Source organism: Natrix helvetica (assembly GCF_964273705.1).
Source record: "Natrix helvetica genome assembly, chromosome: 5".
NCBI classification, from domain to species: domain Eukaryota; kingdom Metazoa; phylum Chordata; class Lepidosauria; order Squamata; family Natricidae; genus Natrix; species Natrix helvetica.
The window spans coordinates 39,791,339-39,816,866 of NC_138551.1; the positions used below are offsets into that span (position 1 = coordinate 39,791,339).

The 25,528-nt window shown below is 36.7% G+C and overlaps 1 protein-coding gene across 1 annotated transcript; it reads left to right on the forward strand.

The window, feature by feature from the left end:
- Window positions 1–253: 253 nt before the first annotated feature.
- RBP2 (retinol binding protein 2) lies at window positions 254–13,251 on the forward strand (the record flags this gene model as incomplete). The annotated part of the gene is made up of 4 exons (XM_081953850.1): window positions 254–326; window positions 5,315–5,493; window positions 8,756–8,857; window positions 13,198–13,251. 4 exons carry the CDS (start codon window positions 254–256, stop codon window positions 13,249–13,251), a joined length of 408 nt encoding a protein of 135 aa, XP_081809976.1.
- Between the last annotated feature and the right edge of the window lie 12,277 nt (window positions 13,252–25,528).

The window sequence follows — 25,528 nt, forward strand, 5'->3', positions numbered from 1 at the left end:
CTTTTTCTTAACATTTTAAAAAGGTCATTGCAACATCATTTTCCTTCTCGCATCTAATTCTCCTTTGAACTTTAATAACAAACATAAAGTTCTGCTTAGATTATCTCAGTGACCCTTAGACTTTATTATATTGGAAATCATAAACTACACCCAAAGAACTATAAAAAGGATAGAATTACAGTTCATTCTTTTTGGAGAACACCATTTCATATTCCATAGTTAAACTATCCTTGGCTTTAATCACCTAGCAGCAATGCCTGCCGATTACAATGGAACGTGGGAAATGGTATTAAATGAAAACTTTGAAGGTTATATGATTGCTTTAGGTAAGTATAAACTTAATTCAAATGATTAAGTTCTATCTTTACAATACAAGAAGATACTTTGAACACCACTGCTTAAGCATGTATTAAAATGTATAACCAGATAATTCAAATATTTTTAAAGCAGTGTTTTACATCCCATGGAAGGATATGAATCCTTCAACTTACTTTATTTTAAACCATGACCAGCTCATATGCATGCAAAGTAGCGTAGATTAACTTAAAATAATTCAAAACCTAAAATTACAACCTAAATTTTGTATATTGTTCAAATGTTTTAACACTGCCAATCAAGGCAACAGTAGTAAATTATTCTTATGTATTACAAAGCACCATGCATTATGTGATCATTTTTATGTATATCTCTTGCAAATATGAAAATGGCTTACAAAGCTGGGAACAGCTTCAAATTGGGTGATGAGAGATTTCTATTTATTTTTATGGACTGTAGACCTTATGAGACTATATTCAATATAATAATGGATACTTGCCTAACAGGACAGAACATGAAGGTTGTGCCAAGATAAGACTAGGTATGCATTCACTCCTGTAATTTTTCCATATGCAAGAATCCTGGCTGCATAAATTGTGAAAGTATTTTTCCATGTTTCTCCGTGTTTCTCTATTTCTACTCAACAAATCCATTAAGAGTTGGGTGGCATACAAGTTTAATAAATTAAAATACAGCCAAAACATGCAGAATTCTGGGAAATAATAGAAAGCCTTCTTTTCTCTACACATATCTGACCAACTTTCTGACAATAGCAGGAATCTGGCCCTGAAAATATAACATTTCCCATCTATGCTTCAAGACAAGACAAATTATGGAGCATTGAAATGTTCAGTAAAACATATTTTACCAGTATTTAAGATTAGTGCAACTATGACTGCAATGCCCAGGACAGAAATGGGATAGTAATTCTCCCCCAATAGCATATTTTTAAGAATATATGTTCATAAGAGAGCTCTGGCCCAGGTCTATCTCAGGTATAGTAATCATAGGATTGTACAAGTTATACATTGACATCTGGATCTCAAATCTTACAACGTTTTCAATATTATCAGTACAACAACTCAGCAGTTGTTGCATTATGCCTTGTATTATCAACAGATCTAATCTTAATTGAGCAATCTAGAGATTATGGTTGCCATATTTTAAAAAGAAAAAAGAAAATCAGTAGTATCGCTGCATAGTACAGTTGTTCTTATTCATTTCACTTTCTACCTAATAATGAATTGCATATATAAAGTCTGATTTACTGTAATAGCTTGTGCATACTAAGGGACATCAAACAAACAGACAAAAAGTACTGTTAGCATTGAACAGATGGTTGGTATATTAACAAAACTAGTCAACTGTTAGGAGTTCCTAGACTAAATCTGAGCTCTAATTCTCAGGCTGTCAGTTCTAAAGAGTGCTGAGTTTCAGATGTGCAACTCCTGCAGATAGTGCCAGCCATCAGTGGGGCAATCATTTTGCAACGATTCTCTTTTTATTATACATGTCTATATATGTTGCATATTCTTTCCTTTGAACAGTAAGTAGGCAATGATATATTGGTATTACAACCTTATTTTATTAATGACTTCTGGGATAGGTTTCTTCCTATAAATAATTACATTAATTGCAATAGAATAAGTACACTAGTATAATGATAAATATCAATATTTTATCATATTTATGCATGCCCTTTTTACTTTCACAAGAAAGTAAAAAAGAATATAACATATCTGTGAATCAGAATAAGAAATCGGGGGGGGGGGAATAAATGAAATGAAATGAAATGAAAATGAAAATATTTATTGTGCATAGGAAGGGATAATTTTTTGTTCAGATTTTCCTAACGGAAGACAATACTAATAAATTCAATACAGAAAATTGTATTCATATTTTGTAAGAATAATAATAATTATTTCACAGGGTAAGGTAAAGGATGGCAAAATAAGATATCTGTGTAAATCAATCTCTCTCTCTTTCTCTCTCCGTGTATCAATGTGCCTGTGTGTATATAAGTATATGCTTATTTATATTTAAGTTCCACTAAATTATTTCTTGGGTAGGATTGTGCTATGTCCCTCTTGAGAAAACTAGCTAGATATTTTAGCTGCAAAATATTATAGATTTTGCAAAAGCATTCAATTTTATCTATCAAATATTCTAAGCTTTCACTGGCATCTGCAAGGAGGATCAAAATGAGCAAAGATGCAGATGCATTCATGATTCAAGTTTCAGCTCTTTAGTACTTCTCACGCATGAACAAATGGTCTAGGGCTTACATCACAACACTGCATTTGCAGCTTTATGCTTTGCAATCTTATTCAATCAGTGGCAATCGCTAGAGGGGGAAATAGATAATAAATGACACCGCTCTCTATCTTTGAGCTTTTGGCTGACAGAGGTGAAATACATCTTGAGTTCAAGGACGTGTTTACAACAATCTTGGTTGACTGCTATTCCCACTGATGAATTTGTTTAGATCATCACTAGCATCTTTTACTGAAATATGACAAGAAAGAAATCAGTCCAGTGTATTCTTTTTTGCATTTAATCTATGGTATGCCATTGCTCTCTAAATATCCTATTCTGATCCTGATAGCAATAGCATTTAGACTTATATACTGCTTCACAGTGCTTTAAAGCCCTCTCTAAGTGGTTTACAGAGTCAGTATATTGTCCTCATTCTGAGTCCTCATTTTACCACCTCAAAAGGATGGAAGACTGAGTCAACTTGAGCTGGTGAGGCTCAAACTGTCACCTGCTGGCAGCTGGCAATCAGCAGAAGTAGCCTGCAGTACTGCATTCTAACCCCACAGCTCATGATCAAAATAAAATTATAACAAAAGCTATTATGTAATGGAAGGTAATGATGATTAAGCTACAAAACTACTAATGCTTTCTGTTGTGGCCCAGCCGTTGCCGCTGCCACCAGACTCCGAGAGTGAGGGTCCCTACGAGTCAGCTCCAGAGGAGATGGGCGACCCTGGACAGGATTCGGATGCTGAGCAGGGATCCGAGAGTCTGGTCGGCCACCAGGAGGCGCCTGAGGCATGGAGCAGCAGTGAGAGCCAGAGGAGGGGGGCTCCCGATGCCATGCCTTGGAGCAGCGGGGAAGACTCACGAGACAGTGTCAGAACTCAGCAGGGAGTTTCTGGACGCCCGTTACCGGCGCACCCATAGACACAAGGAGCGTGGGCATAATTATAGGCGGTAAAGAGCTCTCAGCTGCTGTTTGGGAGGCTCTATAACCTTTCCAGGTTATAAAAGGGTTGACTGTGCATACGCCCTTTGCAGCAGTCAACAGAAGACTTATGCCAGAAGTTCTAGTCTGGAATTCTAGCAAGCTGGATAGCTGCTTTTGTGTTCTGTTCCTGTGAGTTTTGTCTTGGTGGCTTGCTGCCACGGAACCTCTTGTTTGTTTGTGCAATAAACCTTGTTCCTTTGTACTGTTCCGGAGTGTGTGTTCTGTGTGGGCAACGGAGGAAGGGGGGTCAGAACAGCTTTCTATCCATTTCTTCAGAGCAAGACCTGAACATAATAAGATGAGACAGCCAGTTTAGTCTAGTTGTTATGACACCCAACTAGAAAGCAGGAGAACATGACTTCTAGCCCGGCTTTTGCCCTGCAGTCTGTCGGTCTGTCTGTCTCTCTCTCTCTCTCTCAACCCACCTCACCTCATAGGGTTATTGTGGGGGAAATAGGAGAACGAAGGGGTGTTGGATATGTTCACCACCTTGAGTTATTTGTAAAAACAATAAACATTGGATCCAAATAAACAAATAAATAAATATGTGTTTCAATCTTCTGTTATCTAGATGGAAATTGGTTCCTTTCCAAGCTATGATGGCTCTCTCTTTCCACCCAAATGCTTGTAACATTCAAATACAAAGTAGATTAAGGTAGAAAAATACCTATGGAACGGAGTTCTCCAAGCACAAGGACACTGAAGCTCTCCCATGTGCTTTTAATGTCTGAGTTTCAGTCTTTTAGTTGCCTGCTAAACAATAATAAAACCTAACTGCCTTTCACTAAGCATAATGTGTGACTTGACCATGTGCTTTATTATTCAGTACATGTGTGAACTGCTTATAAATATACCTAAACCCTTATTGTACTGTAGTTAAACTTTAGCCTGGCTCAACCATAGTTCGTTCACACTGTTCCTGACGGGTTTTTTAATTTTTGTTACTTTTAGACTTTTATTAGGGGATTTTAAACTATGTTTTAACTGTCTTTTCTTATCTTCATACCTCCTCCATGTACGCGTGTTCGTTTATTCTGTGTGTGTATTGTCCATATTGTTTTTTATGTGTTTTATTGTACGCCGCCCCGAGTCCTTCGGGAGAGGGTGCGGCTAAGAAATAAATGTATTATTATTATTATTATTATTTAGAATTTGCCACAATGAAATTTAGTAGCTGACTGGCTTGGAAAAAAAGTTGGACTAATTCATGGAAGTGATAGGGATCAATGGATATTACCTACTGTTTCTCAGACAACAAGATGCTTCAGTTGCAGATAGGAGATCCTTTGATCTGGTGCTCCTTTTCAACCAATCTTCTCCATCATGTTACTTCCTTTTTGTTACAGCACCGCTCCAGAAACATAGCTAAATATCTTTTAGCTGAGGGGTATTTAAGAAATTGTATTTGCCTTCTTTGACATCAGAAAGCTTTGCATGCAATAGGTACTGGTGTGAAGAATTGACCATAAGACTCAGTGTACCAGCCAGGAGGAGAACAATAATAGTTAGAGAACTTGAATGGTAATGGCACGAGGAATTATCTGATTGACAGAGAAAGAACTTTGCATTCCACGTCAAACTAACTTATTAAAAATCAGTTCATAGTATACAAGAGACACGAACTCCCCTTAAAAAGCCAAAAAGTCTTATTAGGCCTCTGCATAACCTCACAAATTTGTGTTTTTACATTTAGAAACTGAATTTAATCAGGCACCTTGTTAAAATGCATATCTCTTCTTCCATCTGCAGGCATCGATTTTGCTACCCGTAAGATTGCAAAACATCTAAAACAAACAAAAGAAATTATTCAAGATGGAGACAATTTCAAGACAAAGACACTGAGCACTTTCAGAAACTATGAATTGAATTATACCATAGGAGTGGAATTTGAAGAACACACCAAGGGGCTTGACAGTCGAGTTGTGAAGGTAGAAAACCTATTATTTGTTTCCCATTTACACAGCAGTCAATATAAGCCCTTGACATTCAAGTAAACAGGTTGAAAGCAAATTAAAATGTTAAAGAAATGCTTATTTATAAAGAAGCTTAAATTTGCATTTCTGAAACTATACGCTTTGCTAGTGCAACTATTTGTTCTATATGCAAATCGTGACAATTTCTCAGGCAGATGACAGCAAGGTAAAATTACTTTTCATTTGCTTTCAACTCTTCATGGTTCCAGACTGCTATATTTCCCTGGTTGACAGCCATGCTTCATAGTTTGGTACAGAGAAAAGCACATTCCTGTTAGCCACAGAGGTCACTGCTATTTATTCTTCTAGGCTGCAGCACACAAAACGTTTTACTTGTGGTAAGCAAAATTAGGTTAGAACCTATTATTTATGCAAAGTCCCTTACTCAACTGGAAGCCTTTCAAGTCCATCTTGGTGTTATGGTGCAAGATGGCCCTTCCTCAATACTCTGCAAACAAAAGCTGTCCAGACTGGAAACTGAACTGTCATGTCTGGAGAAGATAGAGAGACGGGAAAACCTTTAATATACTGTATATTACAAAGGCAATCTAGTCTTTCCTGCTGTCTTCCAATCAACAGCCATGGGATGTTAGGTGCTGCTTGGACTGTTGATGAGTTTCATAGAACATATTGGTCAGATGCCAGAAAATGTTTGTTTTATTGTTTCCACCCTGGATTGAGACAGAATGAGATTGGGGACTAAATTTCACTAATACCAGTTTCATAATGTGTAACTCTTTGCACCTGATTCTAATAGTGTGCCAGAGTCACCCAATGTAAATTGTGTCTTATGTGCCTCTATATCAGACTTCCAGAACAGAGCAGCAAACATTACAATCACCTAATTATTTTTTTCCAAGGAGAAAGGAGAGATTTGCTACTTATAGCCAATATCTTCCTTATCATCCGTGACCTTTCTGTGCCCTGACATCACAGGATGCTCCTTATAACAAAGCCATCCTTTACCAGTCCTATTCAGGAGCACAAAACTGCCGCTTTGCTGAACTTTCAGCAACCTCAATTTTCTCTTTCTATCTCAGTCCTGTTATGTGACTACAGGAAGAAAAAGCACCTCATTTCTTTTATAATTCTCTCTGATTTCTTATCAGGGTGATTTCTATCCAGCATTCCTATACCAACACATTGCTACTTATTTTTTTTTTCCAGCAGAAGCAGGGATTAATTATTTTTAAGGAAGTCATTCTGTTTTTTTCTGAGAATCGGTTTGATCTAGTGGTTAAGGGACCAGGCTAGAAATCAGCAGAATGTGAGTTCTAGTCTCACTTTAGGCATGAAAGCCAATTGAGTGACTTTGGGACAGTCACTCTCTCTCAGCCCAAAAAAATTGGTCTTGGACAACAAGCCACTCGATTAGTTCCCATCACAACCAATGAATTAACATTTGGTTCATAGTAAAAAAAAAAAAGTAGACCCCATACATTTGGGAAAAATGTTAAGAAGAAAAAAAATTGTACTTTCTACTTCAGTGCAGAGGGCAGCATGACCTATGGCCTTATGCTATCTTTGCATTAACTTTAAAATTTTCAGCAATTTTTTACAATTTGCATTCAGATATTAAGATTCAGTTGATAATTCTTTTTTTGAAAAGAAAATTATTGTTCTTGGTGATTACCAAGAACAATATTTTCTTTAAAAAAAAAAAGAATTATTTAAAAAAAAGATTTTTACAGGATTTTTTTCCTAACCCCTTCTCTCCTTTCTGGCATCATCTACTTTTTTGAGGATAGTCTTCCACTTGAAAGAAAAAAAGTTACTTCTCAAGCTGAAAACCCTATCCAAGTTTTCTATATTTAAAAAGCTCTCTACCTAGCCCAATTCAGGTCTACAGATTTTTCAAAAATAGTAAGAAAAAGGTGAAAATATCCACCAATATTAATAAAATAGCAGGTTTGATGAGCAGCAACAGAATATAAATGTTTTGGTTTTTTCAAAAACTTTTTCTGCCCCTTTGCATGATGTTATTAGTACACTAAAATTCCCTTTGCAATTTCTCAAATTGCCTGTTCAAGAAACTACCATTTGCTACCTTTTGCTCTGCGTACATGAATATGCTTTGAATTATTTTGCTGCTGTTCTTGGCATTGGCAGAATATAGAACTGCTAGAATTGGTAACCTCTCTGTCATTCTGATACTTTCCTAGTTGCTAGGCTTTCCAGATTGAAAACACCCAAGATGCCTTCCTTGGGGACTGATGGATGTATGGGAACCCAGGGAGGTTGAATATCACTGCAAAAATGGCCACAAAATGTTAGATGGACATTCACACACAACTTCTTCATAATAAGTACAAAACACCAGGCATGAAATCCTCTTACCTTTGCTACCGGTCTGGAACTGGGAGCGCATGCGCCTTCTGCACATGTGGCAGAGCATCCATGATGACGTCTGGGCAGGTGGGTGGAGCCTCCCACCGGCGCCGCAACCTGTTCACCCGAACTGGGGCGAACTAGCAGAATACCACCTATGAAAAACACCCATATGCTTCCAGATTCCATTGAAATTCCTTTTTCTTTGGAAAAAGAATATACTGTATTGAAATGCAAAAAATATTTTGCACTGCACAAGGCATTATCTAAACAAGCAGTGCAGGCTTTCATAGGTTAATTATCCTAATAATTTGATCTGTAAGATGGTACCTTTCTTCAAGAAATTTTCAGATGTTTTTTATCCTGTACTATGTCTCTAATAAACAGCTGCTTTATTTGCAACCTTATAAAACAACTGGAAGATTTAATCATCAGTTGGTATGTCACTTTTATATAAAATAATTTAATTTATTCTGCTGTGAACACTACCCTAATTTCTTACTGAAATAGAAATATGCGTGTGGATGTTGCATTAGTTTAAATAAAGCATGACTTTTCTATTGGAGATTAGTTACTCTGCTCTTAAAGCAGAACCAAATTTCATATTGGCTTCCCTTCCTAGCGAACACTTCCATCATACATAAATTTGTGTAATTTGTTTCTATGGTTATTTCATGAATCAGGATGAAGAACTGTGCACATGAAACATAAATGACAATCTTGGTTTGCAACCAGAATTTGAGATTTTGCGGGGGGGGGGGATGGCTGTGTTTCCCTCCACCCTTTTTTCTTTTTCACCTGACACGTTCACAAAACATGTATATAGTTCCAGCTTTGAATATTTCAAATTTCTACAATATTGCTTAATACTATCTTTTAATCCTTGAAGACAACAGTGACCTGGGATGGTGACAAACTTGTCTGTGTCCAGAAGGGTGAAAAAAACAATAGAGGCTGGAAACATTGGATTGAAGGAGACAAACTGCATCTAGTAAGAACCAAATATGTTCATTTTGTATAATTAAAAACTGTTCCACATCAACTCATTTCTATAATGATTTTTAAAGGATCAAGTATATCTATGTGTACATTATATGTACAAGTACCTGTACCTGTACATGTATATGTGTATGTATATATATTCATGCTGTCTTGTTCTGAAACTGCTTGGATGTTCATTTTGGACTCTCCAATTTTATCACCACACATCAGACAAAGTATGAATTAGCAGCATGTGAAGTTGCAAACCTAAGGCTCAGATCTTTGCTTATAAGGTGACCTTGTCCAGTCACTATTTCCATATGAATTCCCTAATTATGACACACTCCTGCTAACAAATGCTTTCAAAAAAGAGTCTATGCATGTACAATTGCATTATGTATATCAGTTTTCCTTTTACAGATATCACAAGAACGGGAATAGGATAGATATTTAGATTGCTTGTCTGGAGAGGATGACGGATAACAGGGTTACTGATTCAGCCCCAAACTGCATCTGTTATAAAGATGAAATGTGACAACCTAATATATATTTATTTATGGTTATATTTGATTTCTAAATTTGATATGTACGTTTATTTTATTTATATATCAAATTTAGAAATCACCCACCTCCCTCACAGGTACTACCTGGAATAGGAATATTTTATAAATAATTTGTTTACATCGGTATGTCTTTATTTAATAGATTTATTAACTGCTTTTCAAGAAAATTCAAGCCATCTTTTACTTCCAGTAAGAGCTAAATGGCTAATAGAATTCCTAACAGAACCAGGAAAAGAAATACTCCAGTAAATAAAACTAAAAACTCAGATTATTTTGAAAGTTGTGGTCCTTTCCATAAATATTAAGTTGATTCCATCACTGGGATACTGCACCTGCAGGGGCTTATCCTGGGTTTCCCCTTTGTTTCCTGAACCAAGGTCACATGGGAGAAAGTAGTCTTTTATTGCCTTACAAGTCAGGGAATCATTACCTTAAACTGTGCCCCCAAAATAACTACATGTAAAATAATTAAGGCTAGAGCAAAATAGTCTGATAAACATTCACTGGCCTACTCTGAATTTCAAGGAATCTTTCCTTAACCAGGATTAAAGTGTGAGACTCCTTTTCATGTTAAGAAGAAATAAAATTGGTTCTGTTTGAAGGAATAGTGGGAGATGAACTATAAACATATAAAAGCAATTTTATTTCACCTATCAGTTTCACTATGAGATAGCCTACAGATTATGTCAATCATAAAAAAACAGCACTGAAGGCAGTGAGGCCATTATAGTGAGTAACAAATTCCATTTATTTAACGCAGGAATTCAATACCCTTTCAAGTGTACCTATGGATTTTTAATGATACTTCTTTTATGTTGAAAAGTCCCTTTAGATACGTAGACCTTTTTAAGACAGGCAAATATGAGGGAGGATGAGAGTTGGGATTCTCCCATCTTTTCCACAATCAGAAATGATACAAAAGTGTGTACATCCACCACCCAACAAACCACACTATCATTTCCTTATACCGTCTCCGTTCCATTAGTCTGTAAATCAGCAGACTTTGTACTTATTTGAACACTTAGAAATTAATGTTTGATGGTCTTGTTTCCATTTTCATTTAATAGCCCACAAGCAATTCCAGGTAGTAATTAAAATTAGGAAAACGCTGACCAAAACACTACCATTATTTATTGAGGAAAGTATACAGTATAGGATATTCTAGCAATGAAATCTGCTGCAACTGATTAGAACAATCAGTTGTCTCAAGCTGGCTGGCATTTATTCACGGGCACAATCTCAATGTTCCATACTGAGGTTATGAAATTGCAATAGTTGCACATTTTTGTTAATTAAAAACAAATAGCTCAAACAAAGTGCTATGGAAAAAAGATAGAAATGTGAAGTGGAATCGACTTTTTTGTCACAATATAAATTTACGGTAATTGACAGTGATAATTATTTTCAACTTCATTGTAAGCTATGGGGAATATGGTTTAAAAGGAGAACCCTTTTCCGTAGCCTGCACAGAAAATGGAAAGACTGAAAAAAATGGACTAGAACAATCATCAGGCATACAACATTTTATCTTTAAAACATATAATTTAGTGCTGTTGAAGAAAAGCTGAATTCATATCCATAGAAAACTTGAATGATGTAAAGGAAATTAAGCGGTCACCAAAGTATGAGAAACAATAAATGACAGATTAAATAATAAAATGTTCAAGTGAACAATTTCAAAAGTGAGGACTGGTGAAAGGCCCTTCCCACAAAGTTGTATTTCTGCTAACTTAGATCTCTTCCAGCATCTTTCTGTCTCCTGTCAACCAGGGCAATGGAGGGAGCATAAAATATGACTCTCCAGCCACCACTTTGCAAACCCCCCTGTCCTTTTGTTTCATGGCAAAGGGAAAGTAAAGCCCACTAAGTGGGAAGCAGGAAAGTGATCAGGATGACTAAAATAAAACCTATGGGGTCTTGATTTTACAGCTGGATGAAGAAATAAAGATGTTCTTGCCAATAAATTTTGGCATCTCTTAAGCAGAATTCTTGAAAGAAGGAGGACTTCTAGCAAACTCAAAGCAAATCCTAAATTAGCTATCAGAGCATGGCTGCAGAAATCCAGATGATGACTAAATACTTCAATAGCTATAGGAAACTAGTTGCTGTCCCATTTTTGTGCCCTACATTCGATAACTATTCATTTTGTCCACTGAGATCAAGTTTGCTTAGCGAGTTAGAAATTTTAAGTAATCATGCTTAACCATTGTCAATACTCAAGTCCAAACCGCTTTTCTAAGTAGGTAAAGAAATTGTTTTCAGAAGAACACACTTCTAAATAAGTATATTTAATATTGAAATTTAATTATTCATGTTTAGCATTCTTAGCCATAATTCATTTTTCATTAAATGCAAACATTGGCTTGCAAAATTTCTAAAGAAAAAGAAAGAATATCCTGCTACCTTCCCCCAGTTCCATCATTCAGTCCTGCTTCAAAACCTATTAAGAAGCTCCACATTTTTCTATAATACATATGATTATTCTAGTAAAATTGTCATAAATCTAGAAATTCTACTAACACAGATGCTTTGGAAGACATTGTCTACAATTTCTGCTCTCTTGAGAATTATATTAAGAGGTAACTATGACTTAGAAGAATGGATGTCAAAAAAATGGAAAGCATGATTTTTCAGTGCTGAAAAAAGTCTTCCCATAGTTTTCAATTATCTTATTAAATTTGTCATAATTGGTAGTAATTGTTATTATCTTAAAACTTTTTACATAGTCCACTGATACTTTAGATGATCTTTTAAAGCTGGTTTACCTAGTAAGATTATGCTGAACCCTAATCAGTTTGGTAGGAATCCATCATGTAGGACTATACTACCCATATTGAAAAAAAACCCACTTTGATATTTCCTCTTCTGAGTAATAATGCTGATAGTAGCTCTTAAAACATCACAAAATTCATAGTAGCTTCATGTGAATTGCAAAGCAATTGCAATTTAAAAATAAAATAAGATTAAAAACACAATTGTGTTTGGGAGTGATTTTTAAACTATTTCATCACAGAATCATTAATTCCATTTTACAGATAGAGAAACAGTAGATAGTGGTTTAATCTATAGATCTGATTGCAAAAACAAGAGCTGAAGAAAACCAGCTACCCATGGCCTTCTTGCAATAACGTCATTATTGTTCTGTAGTATCTTCTCTTAATTTTTATTGCTGCTACCAAGTCTTAAGAACCACTTAAGGAGTTAATAGCAAAGGTTGAGAGATTGCTAGGTAAAACAAATTGCCATGTAAAAAAGATATCCACATAGACAGGTCTTTCATGATAAAATGCATTCAAAACTTGTCAATAATGCTACTGATCCACTTTGTAACACTTGCTATAGCATTCCAAGTTAAGATACACTTTCTGCAGACACAACAGCTGCTTTTGGTCAAATACTATTGTACTATTGTACTTACCTTGTTACCTTTATAGCCTTGCCTTTTCTCCTTTTGCAATTTCTTGTTGCTCCAGTAGTTTTAATACACTACAGTATGTGGGCTAATAATAGACTATGAAATGTCCTACTGTTACAGAGCAATTTTCATACATTTTTCATTTTTATCCTTTTAAAAACTCAACTGAAGTGTCCAAATCTAATTACTGCAACCTGCAGTGCTTACTGGCTGATTGGTTACATAAAATACATCGTTCTTTTCCATTTAATAGCCCAGCCTTACTGTTAATGTGGTGGCTGAGCTGCTTTTATCTTTGAGTTTAAGGGAGGGCCTGGGGGTACAATAAGGGCAATGAAAAAGTTGTGCTTATTGATGGTTTTTCTGTTGTAGGAATTGACATGTGAAGACCAGGTGTGCCATCAAGTCTTCAAGAAGACAAAATAGACTGATGAAGCTGATATAGCTGCCACGTTTGTGTTGATGATTTTAAGTTCTCTTTTAAGATAACTATAGGAATAAAAGTTTTATTTTCGTTTGTGATCCATTGCTCTGTTTGATTAGCAAATAATGTCTAAAAATAATATCCCACACCTGCACACCTTAGAATGGATCTTTGCCTTCCAAATAGGAATTAAGCAAACGTTTTGTTCTATTTCCCAAATCTTAGTAGGTCTGTTTTCTAGTAATAGATATATCCTGGTGTGATGATGCAAGACGTTTTGGGTGGTATAAATACATTTGGGTGGAATAAATACATTTGGGTGGAATAAATAAAAAGAATAGATATCACTGATTGGGTTCACATAATGTACTGAGCAGGGGTGGGTTCTGACAGTCACTACTGCCGGTCTGCTTGTAGGCCGCCGCAAGCACACTTGATGCGAGCAACGTGCACATGCACAGTGCAATAAAAATTGTTCCATGTATGTGCAAAAGCAAAAAGCAAGGTGGCAGCGCCATAGGCGTCACCCGGAGAACCAGTTCGGGGACATGGCAGACCTGGGTCGCTGCTGGTTCCAGCAACCCAGGCTGCCAAACCACTACTGGTTCAGCTGAACCAGTAGGAACCCACCACTGGTACTGAGACTGTAAGTGATTTGCCTGATATCAGTTTAGTAAGATATTCCAGTTAATGGTACTACATCCACATCGAGAGAAGTAAGCAGTGGGGTACACAAGGCTCTTTCTTAGGCCCAGTACTCTTCAATATCTTCATAAATGACTTAGATGAGGGAATAGAATAGGGGACTCTTCAAATTTGCTGATGACACTAACCTGGCAGGAATAGTCAACATCCCTGAAGACAAGTTCAGGATCCAAAAAGTTCTTGACAAACCTGAAGAATGGGATCTATCCAACAAAATGAATGTTAATGTGGAAAAAAGCAAAAGTTTTACATTTACACAGGAAAAAATCAAAGGTATAAGTACGAATTAGGTGAGTCCTGGCTCAAAAACAGTAACTGTGAGAGGAACCTTGGAGCAGGTGGAAGCAGAGGCACAGGGGGAAGGCAAGCAATCTGGACATGCTGCGCAGCTGCTTGGCTCACCAGAAACTCACAGGTTTGCGCAGTGGCACCACCAGCAGGGGAGGCAGAGGCACAGGGGGAAGGCAAGAGAGCTATTCTACTCTATTCTATTCTATTTTAGAAACGAATTATATTTAAAAATTCTGCTTTAGTGTAACATAAGTAACCTAGCCTCTCTGTGCCACTAAAACACTTTCCTTGTCACAAAATGGTTCTCTAGAAAGATAAGAAACATCAAAAATGAGATCACTAATTTAAATGATTTTCTTAGAAAGGGTTAACTCATGCTATTCAAGGTTCTTGACATACCACAAAGCTTACCCTTAAATTAAGCAAGCTTCAATTACTTTGAAATATCAGTTGAGAATCTAACTAAGTCATTTCATATATTTTAAATTTATACATATGTTTATGTATAAATATGCAATTTTAAAATCTGGATAGTTAATCTTCAAATGTAGAGCATATGGTTATATTAATTAGAGAGATTAAAATTGCTAATTCATTGCACTAAATGATTATTTGCTATGATTCATTGATTAATCTAAACAGTCTGGATTCATAGAATATGCTGAATCATAAACATTGATTTATAAATTAGAATAATTGAGTTTACATTATTCAAAGCAAAACTAACACAACCACATTTGGTTTAAAATAATGTCCTAACTCAGCCAATGCGTGCTTGCCTTCACAACAAAATGAAACTAAAATTTGTCTAGGAACTGCATGTGATGGACAGCAGAACATGCTGAATATTTCTGCAAAGGTGAATATTTTTCACTTAGAAGACTAATTTTGGGATGTTCTTAAACTGCCTACATCACATACTTTGTATGCACATTCTATTAAGTCTCTTTTCCTTGGTATTTCTGTATCAATGGACCTCTAATCTTTTTTTTGTATGTCATATTTCTGTAGATATTCTGTCAATTCTTGTAGCCTTCTGATACAGCAATGCCCAGAGTGCTGATCCAACTTCATCTTCTATATTAGGCATTATTATAAATAGAGAGAACCTATGTTATTTTGAATGTTGACTTCTCTGTTGTACAGAATTTCAATACATTCTTTCCATCTTTACCCGATCTTCTGCTATCTGTTCATTGTCAGCTTCAGCACATCCAGTCAAAATTGGAACCTCCTTCTAAGTTCAGCTATATATTTTTAACAACCAATCAATTTCAATTGACCTGATTCCAAATAACTCACAGAATAAAGGAAAACATTTCCTGTTTATCTATATCTGTTTCCATTCTCAGTGTCTTTACTGATTACATTGTTTCTTTCCTAAAGTCTTTTTTTAGAGTGGGGTCTGGCTTTTCTTGACAATTTCCACTCTTTTCTGCTATCCAATTTACTTTCTTCTGATTTTTGATCTCCAGTCTCTTTTCACACTCGTATTTAATAATTTCTTTACTTTCATTCTATACTTCCTTGTGTTAGCCATCCAGTTTTGGTCGCCATGATGTAAAAAAGATGTTGAGACTCTAGAAATGTGCACAGAAGAACAACTAAGATGACTTAGGGATTGGGGGCTCAAACATAAGAAGAACGGTTGCAGGATTTGGCTATGTCTAGTTTAATGAAAAGAAGGACTAGAGCAGTGTTGGCGAACCTTTTCAGCACCGAGTGCCGAAATGGGAGGGAGATGCCAGAAACCGGAAGAGCATCTCCTAGGAGCGCAAGTGTCAGAGCATCGAAAACCAGAAGAGCATTCTCTGGTTTCCGGGTACACATGCATGCTGGTCATTTGGTCTTCCGGGTTCTGGTGTGCATGCGAACATCAGTATGCACACTGGAAACCGGAAGTTCAGCTTCCCGGCACACACATGCACTTTGGGGAACCTCTTCCAGTTTCCTGTGCTCCCGTGCACGCGAAGACCAGCTGGCTGATGTGCATGTGCACGCCGGAACCCGGAAGAGCTGGTATGCTCAGAGAGATGGGCCTTCGTGCCACTTCTGGCATACATGCCATAGGTTCACCATTACGGGACTAGGGGTGACATGATAGCAGTGTTCCAATATCTAAGGGTTTGCTGCAAAGAAGAGGGGGTCAAGCTATTCTCCAAAGCACCTGAAGGTAGGACAAGAAGCAATGCATGGACACTAATGAAGGAGAGAACGAAGCTAGAGCTAAGGAGAAATTTCTTGACAGTTAGAACAAATAATCAGTGGAAGGACTTGCCTTCAGAAGTTGGGTCAGGTTTTTAAGAAGAGATGGAAAAACCATTTGTCTGAAATGGTATAGGGTTTTTGCTTTCCTGTTTTTCTTCATCAATGTTTGAATCATAAACTTGAATAATCTTTTAACTTTAACTTTTATTTAATTTATAAACCGTGCCCTCTCCCAGAAGGGACTCGGGGCGGTGTACAGTCATTAAAACACAATATAAATACATACAGATATAGATAAATATAGATAAATATAGATGGAGGAGGTAACATATAAACTGTACAATAATAGTTAAAATTAAAATTGGAGATACATTAAAAACTACCCCTAAAAAACTACCCCAGAATAAAATGTTTGCCAGGAGGTTAAAAATGGGACTATAAATGGGCCAGGCCAGCTAATTAAAAAGTTATTTGCACACTTCATGATAGTAGTAACACTTATACTTATATATCGCTCCACAGTGCTTTACATCTCTGAATGGTTTACAGAGTCAACATATTGCCCCCAACAATCTGGGTCCTCATTTTATTGACCATGGAAGAATGGAAGACTGAGTCAACCTTGATCCAGCCAGGATCAAACTGCTGACAGTCAGTAGAATTATCCTGCAATACAGCATTCTAACCTCTGCACCATCACAGCTGATAAAATTGGTATTTGGTGGTATACTCTACTGATCTAACTATTCTAACTATGAAAGCAACACCTTTGCTTTTCATGTCTTGAGCTGTAAAAATAGTATGGTCTTCTGAATGAAAGCATCAATTCCAGGCCATTTCAATTTTCTTATGTCTAATATGTTAATTCATAGTCAATTAGACATAGTCAATTAGACAAAGATGTAGACAATTTATCTTTTTCTGGCTTTCCCATATTCAGTCTTCTTACGTTCTGTCTTCCCACTGTTGCAGTTTCGTATTTTCTTTTCCTTTATGAATCCAACAACTAGATGTCTGGAAACCCATAATTTATCTGCGTCAAAAATATCCTTAGCTTTATGAAATATATTCAGCTCTCTCAGTAGCATATTGAGTGCCTTCTTACCTGAGGGGGCCATCATCTGGCACTGTATTATCACTTTATTTTGAAGGGATTTGCTTATTTTAGTCAGGCAGATCAAATGCTCTTCACACTTTAAGTGGCCCTGCTGGAATATATTCTCTTGGCATACTCTCCTGGCATTCATTTCTCATCCCTTCCAAGAATGCTTCCATTTCCTTTATGAGGCGGCATAACAAAACTTGGAAGATGGTACAGGCCTTATCGGCTGCTTTTAACAGCCAACTCTGAGCAGCCTATTGCAAAATGATCTTTTCTTGAGCTAAATAATACACAACCTGAGAGAAACTACAGATTTACTTGATCAAGTAGTTTAATCCACTGCTTACTGAGGACTGAAAGTTTAAAAAAACCATTAGCAAATAGTAATACTTTTATATTGGTTGCCATCACTTATCCTAGTCATGTAAGCAATAATTCATGTTTACCTAGTTACATATTCATATTGCTTGGAACCAGATTTAATGAGTTCTGAGAGCTTTAGGCTAGCTGCAGGTGGTAAATTGGAAACTCCACCGTGAGTTGAAAAGTCCACTTGAACCAGTACTATTCATTCAATAAAAGCAAGACTTGTTTTAATGGTCAATGGAATGTTTTATACAAAAAAGGAAAACTAAACTGAGAAGACCTATCTATTGCTTCTAGTCTTTTCTTACATTATTGTAAATGATTTCACATACTGCAAGGAATCAAAATTATTATATTTGGATAAGCATGGGTGTTATTGAAAATGCACGATGAAGCATAACATACGATTAATAATATTCTGTAAGTTACCTATACAAATTTTTACATACTCCTGACCATGGTTGTATCTCTAGAACACGGGTGTTAAACTCACATCATTTCATCACATGACATATCACAACTTTTCCCCCTTCGCTAAACCTGGGGGGGAGGTGGCTAGTGCATGATGCATTTGGCCTGCAGGCTGTGAGCTTGGCAACCCTGCTCTAGAACAAGAAGTCTGAAATCCATATGCTTGAATATGTTTTGCAAACTTTGTGGTATTTGAATCAATTGGTGTTGTCATCTTGCACAAGCCAAGACTTGGATGAATCTAGTATCTTGTAGGAGAAAATTTTCATTGATTCTTACCTATGAAATTCATAATAGTCTAGGAATAGTTGCATCCTTGTGCTAGGTTTGGAAGACACTACAACTTTTCTCTCCTAATGCTAGAATTTAGAATAACATCTATTCTCATATCTATGGAGATTCTCAATCATCCAGCTCATGGTTGTCCCAAAGGTGCTTTTTCCAAAAGACAATTGGATTTTAATGTTTTTTTTCCTTTGAAAACGTTATGTTTTTCATCCAAGAAACTTCTTCATTTATTCTTAGCTTCTTGAATGAGAAGTAAAGCATTTTCAAAGGGAAAAAAACATTAAAATCCAATTGCTTTTTGGAAAAAGCACCTTTGGGGCAGTGGTGGGTTCCTGCTGGATCGCACCGGATCGTGCGCGCTCCCTTTCAGCGCTCCACCTGGCTTGCGCGCTCCCTTTCAGCGCTCCACCTGGCTTGCGCGCTCCCTTTCAGCGCTCCACCTGGCTCTCGCGCTCCCTTCCGGCGCTGAAACCGGAAGTACAGTCTTGCCCCGCCCCTGGCGAAGCAACGACGCCTGCCTGCGCTCCACCAGCTCGGCTGGGAACATCTCCGTTCCCAGCCGAGCTGGTGGAGCGCAGGCAGGCGTCGTTGCTTCGCCAGGGGTGGGGCAAGACTGTACTTCCGGTTTCAGCGCCGGAAGGGAGCGCGAGAGCCAGGTGGAGCGCTGAAAGGGAGCGCGCAAGCCAGGTGGAGCGCTGAAAGGGAGCGCGCAAGCCAGGTGGAGCGCTGAAAGGGAGCGCGCAAGCCAGGTGGAGCGCTGAAAGGGAGCGCGCGCGATCCGGTGCGATCCGGGAGGAACCCACCACTGCTTTGGGGCAACCATGAGCTGGATGATTGAGAATCTCCAACCCAGCACAAGGATGCAGCTATTCCTAGGCTCTTATGAAACTTCATAGGTAAGAATCAATGAAAATTCTCTTGCAAGATACTAGATTCATCCAAGTCTTGGCTTGTGCAAGCCAACAACACCAATTGATTCAAGTACTACCTTTCGGATGCCATTTCCACACAATTACACGACAAGAGTTCTGAACCTGAACAAAACTACTCCAGGCAACTGGAGATATGGACAGTTAAAAACTTTGGGAAATTTTATTCTAATAAACATGAAGACTAGAATCAATTTAATTACAGAATCCATTTAATTACATTTGCTTCTATTCTAATTGGCAGGTTCATTTAGCTTAATACAAATAGATTAATAATCGGGACAGATATGCTTAAATTTTTAATGCAGTTTCTTCTTCTTATTTCCAGATTCCTCCACCCCCTACCCATTTCTTTTAAATGAACTTCTTTTCAATTTTAATTTGTGAGTGATTGAAAGGGGCAGTGGGGATGTTTTAATTTTGGTCTTCTTGATTACACTTGTTACGCAGATGTGAAGATTAGAAGATGAGGTGGAATCATTTTCTGAAAATGTGATTAAGGGAAAATTAGATAGACAGGCATTTTGAAAGCTGCAAAGATGTTGTCAATTATTTTTCCCAACTTACTACTTGCTGTAATTAGATCTTATGCTGCACAATGAATGATTGCATAGCTAGATCATTACTTGAGAGTAAAAATGGCTGAATAACCAGCATAATAAAGAGACCTGTGTTGTGCTACAATATTGTACCCACCATACAAGAACATTGCATACAAAATTGTAATTTGCTTGGAAAAGAGTTAGTGCAGATCTCAGATTCACAGCTTTAGATGTTTTATAGTTTCTCAGTTCTGCAGGTTTACCTGCCAAATCATTTCTGGGCAGGATATGCCTGGCCATTATATTGGTAACTTCAAGAATAAATTACCACAATCTATTTTACAGGAAGATCCTTTTGAAATTGGTTCAGTCTGTGCTAGCACAAAACACTGTCTTAAGGTGCTGAAGGGGCAACTTATAGTGAACATTACGTTTGGAGGACATGCATTGATTGTAATAACATACTGAATCAGGATTAATTGATTCTACTGGCACTATAAAACTTGCACAGCATGGGACCTATGCCACATAGAAAGCTTGCACCAATGGTGGCCAATTTTTTATTACCAGATCGGGCACGCTCTTGCGTGCCCTCCCATGCAGGTGGGCGGAGCCTCCCGTCACCACTACTACAAGTTCTCCCTATCCGAAACTGGAACAACCCACCTCTGGCTTGCACCCATACCCACCTAAGAAACAAGAAGCTAAACTCTGTTAGAAGTGTTATAACTGTCAGCTTCTCACTAAATGACAGACATTTGAGGGAAGTCATCAGGAATTTTTAAAAAGTCCTTTGAGTGTATACACAGATTTACCGTATTTAAAACATTCCCATTTTTTTTAATACTTTATAGATTTGGCCTAGTTGATCTTAAAATTATCTATTCAAGGCTTTCTGAATAAATTGATTATTTAGATAAACTAATCTGTAGTCCCAAGATTTATTTATTTTGTTTTGTATATTATTTATCCAACGTATATGTTGCTTGTCCTCCAACAGCACATGGCACATTACTTATAAGTCTCCATTTCATTTCTGCAACTATCCTATAAGTTGTCTAAGTATGAGTGACTGACATAGTGTCGTATTTAATGTAAAAAAAGTATTAAATACCTCTACATGATTCCTGTCCAGGTATTGAATTTTACTTTAACTAAAATTAAAATCAAATTTAATTTTTGTCTTGACTCACCCACTTAGCATGCTTTTTCTATAACCAAATGTTCTCCTTGGTAAAATAAAGCATATACATCCTTAATTCATTCAACTCTCCTTTCTATTCTTAATATGAAACATCCTTTTCGCCAAACTCAGAATTGAACCTTATCTTATTCTACAATTTTCTTTGACGTCCATTTTTATTCTAAATTCAGCACTAGAACTCTGTTGTTCCAAATTTCTCACTCCCTGTCGAATCATGCACTCTATGCAAAGCCCAGAACTCCTAAACATTATACCACATGATTTCCTTGAAACAAAATTACTGGATTAGGTATCCAATAGTTTAACATGCCCATAAAATATAAAAAAGGAAGCAGATTGAAGATTGCAGTCCTTTCTATTCTTAGCACTACAGCAAATTCTACCCCACTTGGCTCTTTGCGTTAAAAAAAAACAGCAATTAAAAAAGGGAAATCAGTGGTGTCAAAATGACTGTTTCTGATATACCCAACTAACCTTGCAAGAATTCCTGTTGAACTTAGTGGTTTTTCCAAGTAGCCTTAATTAGACTACATATACAAAATTGTTTTGTTTTATCATGCTTCTCCGCTATTTTCGCTAACTAGATCTTTCATTTGGCTTCTCATCTGGTTTTCACTGCTATTCATAATCAAATCACTGCTACCAAGAAATGTTACTTAGATGCACATTATTCTAAGAGTTGGTTGGTTTGCTTGCTATTCATTTCTTAGTATGATCAAATCTTTCAGTCTTGATTCTGTCCCACTTCAGCTTTTTATCCTACCTGTCTTACTTCGCAGATGTGTACCTTGTCTTTTCACAAATCTCTTTCTCATACCTATCGTTGCCCATCTGGCTGCCAATATCCATTGCCTTTTAAAGAATGCAGCAGCACACCCACAGAAAAAAGATTTATGTTATTCTATTGTCTTAACTAGTGAATGTGAATTATAGACAATTGTAAATTATGGTCTTTCAGAATGTAGGAAAGATAGTTTAATGAACTCTTGCTCTCATCCATTTCTGATTACTGTATAGACTATAGTTAATCTCCAGGTACTGATTGCAGGTACATTTTATACTCAGGGCTTTTCTTCTTTAATTATTTGAAATTCAGTCCCATTTTAATCATGTTCTATTTAGAACAATTGGAGACAAGATAATTTAGCATACACCTACACTGCTCAGAAATCAGGACAAGCAATCTAACAAGAAAATTAACAAGGGAGCTGAACTTTTATTATACATTGTTAAGCTCTAAAGATGAGTTAAATATTCACCAATAAAGAAAAAATCTTGCTGATATCGTTCTACACATTGTCATCCACTAGTTAATGCAAAGATCAGCTAAATCAAAAGGCTACGATGATTCTATAATGTGTGCAAAATTGTTAAACTAAATATATGGCATCGAGGTTAAAACAAACTTTTCTTTGTGGACTACATTAACAGTGACATATAGTTCCATTTAAAAAGACCAAGTAAGAATCTATATTTCAAGACTGATTCTCTGCCTCTTCTACGGCTTCAAGACAAAGGTGTTCAACTTTCAGCAATTTTTGTCCTAACTTTGAACTTCTAGGAACTTTAATGAAAAAATGGTTATGTTCCTCTACCATGAACAGCTATAATTTACCATTATGAGAACAAGCCTCAAGGCTACAGATTCCATTTCCTTTGACATTGCCTGAAGGGGATTGAGAACATAATTTTCCATTATTAACTAGAGTGATTCATTATTACAAAATCTTAAAACCAGGAGCCTTTGACCTATTTGGGTGAGTGGATTTTCATACCTCAGGGATACTCTCATAAAATGGCTGCCAAACGATGTATCCAAGTTCTTTTTCAAGCCAGGTTTAACTGATGACTATATGAACATCCTTCTGTCAACAGATGCAGTCTTCGATTTGTAACATAGGGATTGCTTGACACTTTCTACACAGATAGCATTCTTCTTCATTCTCAAATTTCTTTCCAATCTTCTTTATTGGTTCAGCCTATTGTCACCCTTCACTATCTTATTCTGAATAAATGCTGCTAGAACTGTTTTGGAAATAGATTACTTATTTTGTTTAAATTATTTATATGGTTGCCCATCTCATGACCATGACTGTAGATAGAATCCAAGGATTAAAACAAGAAATACACCACATAAATCAGGTATTCATGATTAAAGCAATAAAGCCCAAATCACAAAACCTGCATTAGCAGCACAGCTTACCCATCTTTTTGTACAAAAAAAAAAGAAAAAGATTTTGACCAAAAAAAGATCTGGGGAAACAAAGCCTGGCTGTTCAAAAGGCTAACGAAGTTCTAATTTCCAGAGAGATGCTGTTGTAGAGGGCAAATGCTGCCACCCAGAGGACACAACTTCTGGGTCCAACAATATTTATTTAGTTAATTTTATAAAATTTATATGTCCTCTCATCTCAAAAGTGTGACTTTTTGCAGAACACAATAAAAGTAACAATTGAAACCATTTAGAAGCAATGAAACAGAAACAAGAACGAGGATGCATCAAAATCTTGCACTTAATTTACTTATTTGGGACTAGAGGCTAAAACATATAAATAAGTGTTGCTGGAAATGAGAATGTCTAGTCTGATGAAAAGAAGAAATAGGGGGTAACATGATAGGAGTGTTCCAATAGCTCAGGGGCTGCCGCAAAGAAGAGGGAGTCAAGCTATTCTCCAAAACACCTGACGATAGAACATCAAGCAGTGGGTGGAAACTAATCAAGGAGAGAAGCAACTTAGAACTGAGGAGAAATTTCCTGACAGTTAGAACAATTAATCAGTGGAACAACTTGCCTTCAGAGGTTGTGAATGCTCTAACACTGGAATTTTTTAAGAAGAGATTGCTCAACCATTTGTCTGAAATGGTACAGGGCAGGGGTTGGCAAACTTAAACACTTAGAGCCATTTGGACCCGTTTCCCATAGAAAAGAAAACACACTGTATTTTTCTCTCCCCTCCCCCCCACCGGAAGCTCCTCTCAAAATTGTGGCGCCAACCGGTGATGAAGCCGCAGCAAAGGGAGGAAAGACCCACATGCGGCTCCAGAGCCGCAGTTTTCTGACCCCTGGTATAGGGTTTCCTGTCTGAGCAGGAGACCTCAAAGGTCCCTTCCAAGTCTGTTGCTCTACTCTGCTCTGCTCTACTCAGCAGATTTGTATGGTTCTGTTCAAAGGGAAAAAAAACAACATGCTGCCACTGCTAAGTCTGGTAGGACAAGCATAAAGAACAGGAGAAGGTATTCCTGCAAATATCCATATCTGTGCCATGTAAAGCTTTATATATTATAGCTGGCATCTCAAATCACACGTATGCCTGAGACTGTGATTACTAGTTTCCTCTTTATTTTTATACGTTTTAAAAAATACATTGGAGCAAAGAGTCTACCTAGCAGCAAAGTATTTGTCTAAAGTCATACTAACGTTTTGTTGATAACTGAATAGCAGTTAATGTTAATAACCAATAATCACAAATTGCTTGAAAGAAATTTCCAAAGAGAACTTTGAACTTCTACAATTTCAAGCAACCTATAGTTTAATCAACAGATAAGTGAAGGAGGAGACAACAAACAAAAGTCTGATCAAACTGACTGCCTTGTCCCCGAAAGAAAGCTATAGAAAAAATAGCAACAGGAAATGAACAATAAATAAATAATAGTAATAATAAATAAAATGTGGGGTATCAAATTTATTGTCAAAATGACTTTTCAGTAAATCCAAATAAAAACAAACAATAGCAAACTATTTTATTCTTCCTCCTGCAGCAATCATTTTAAAACAAAGGATAGAGTTCAGATGCCATTTAGTGCCAAAAAACATCGTTTTAGGTCCAGAGGCAAAAGTACAAAATAAGATATTTTAAAAGATATTATTTGAATTAAACAAATACAAGAATTTTTTTCTCATTTGAAGAATCCCAAACTAGACAAGAAAAGAAGGTAATCAAAAGTACATTTTCTGAAAGATGATATGGATTTTTTACAAATTAAATAAAATCAGTACTTTTATAAAAGCTATGGCTTTCTTTTTAAAAATAATTTCTGCTACATCTGAATGTCCAAACCACCACCAGCCCCTCTTCTGGCGATTACAAACCACATAGCTTCTGTCATTAAAATAAATAATCAGCAATAGTTGGAATAAAGAATAATTTATTTGCATATGAATGAGAAACAGTA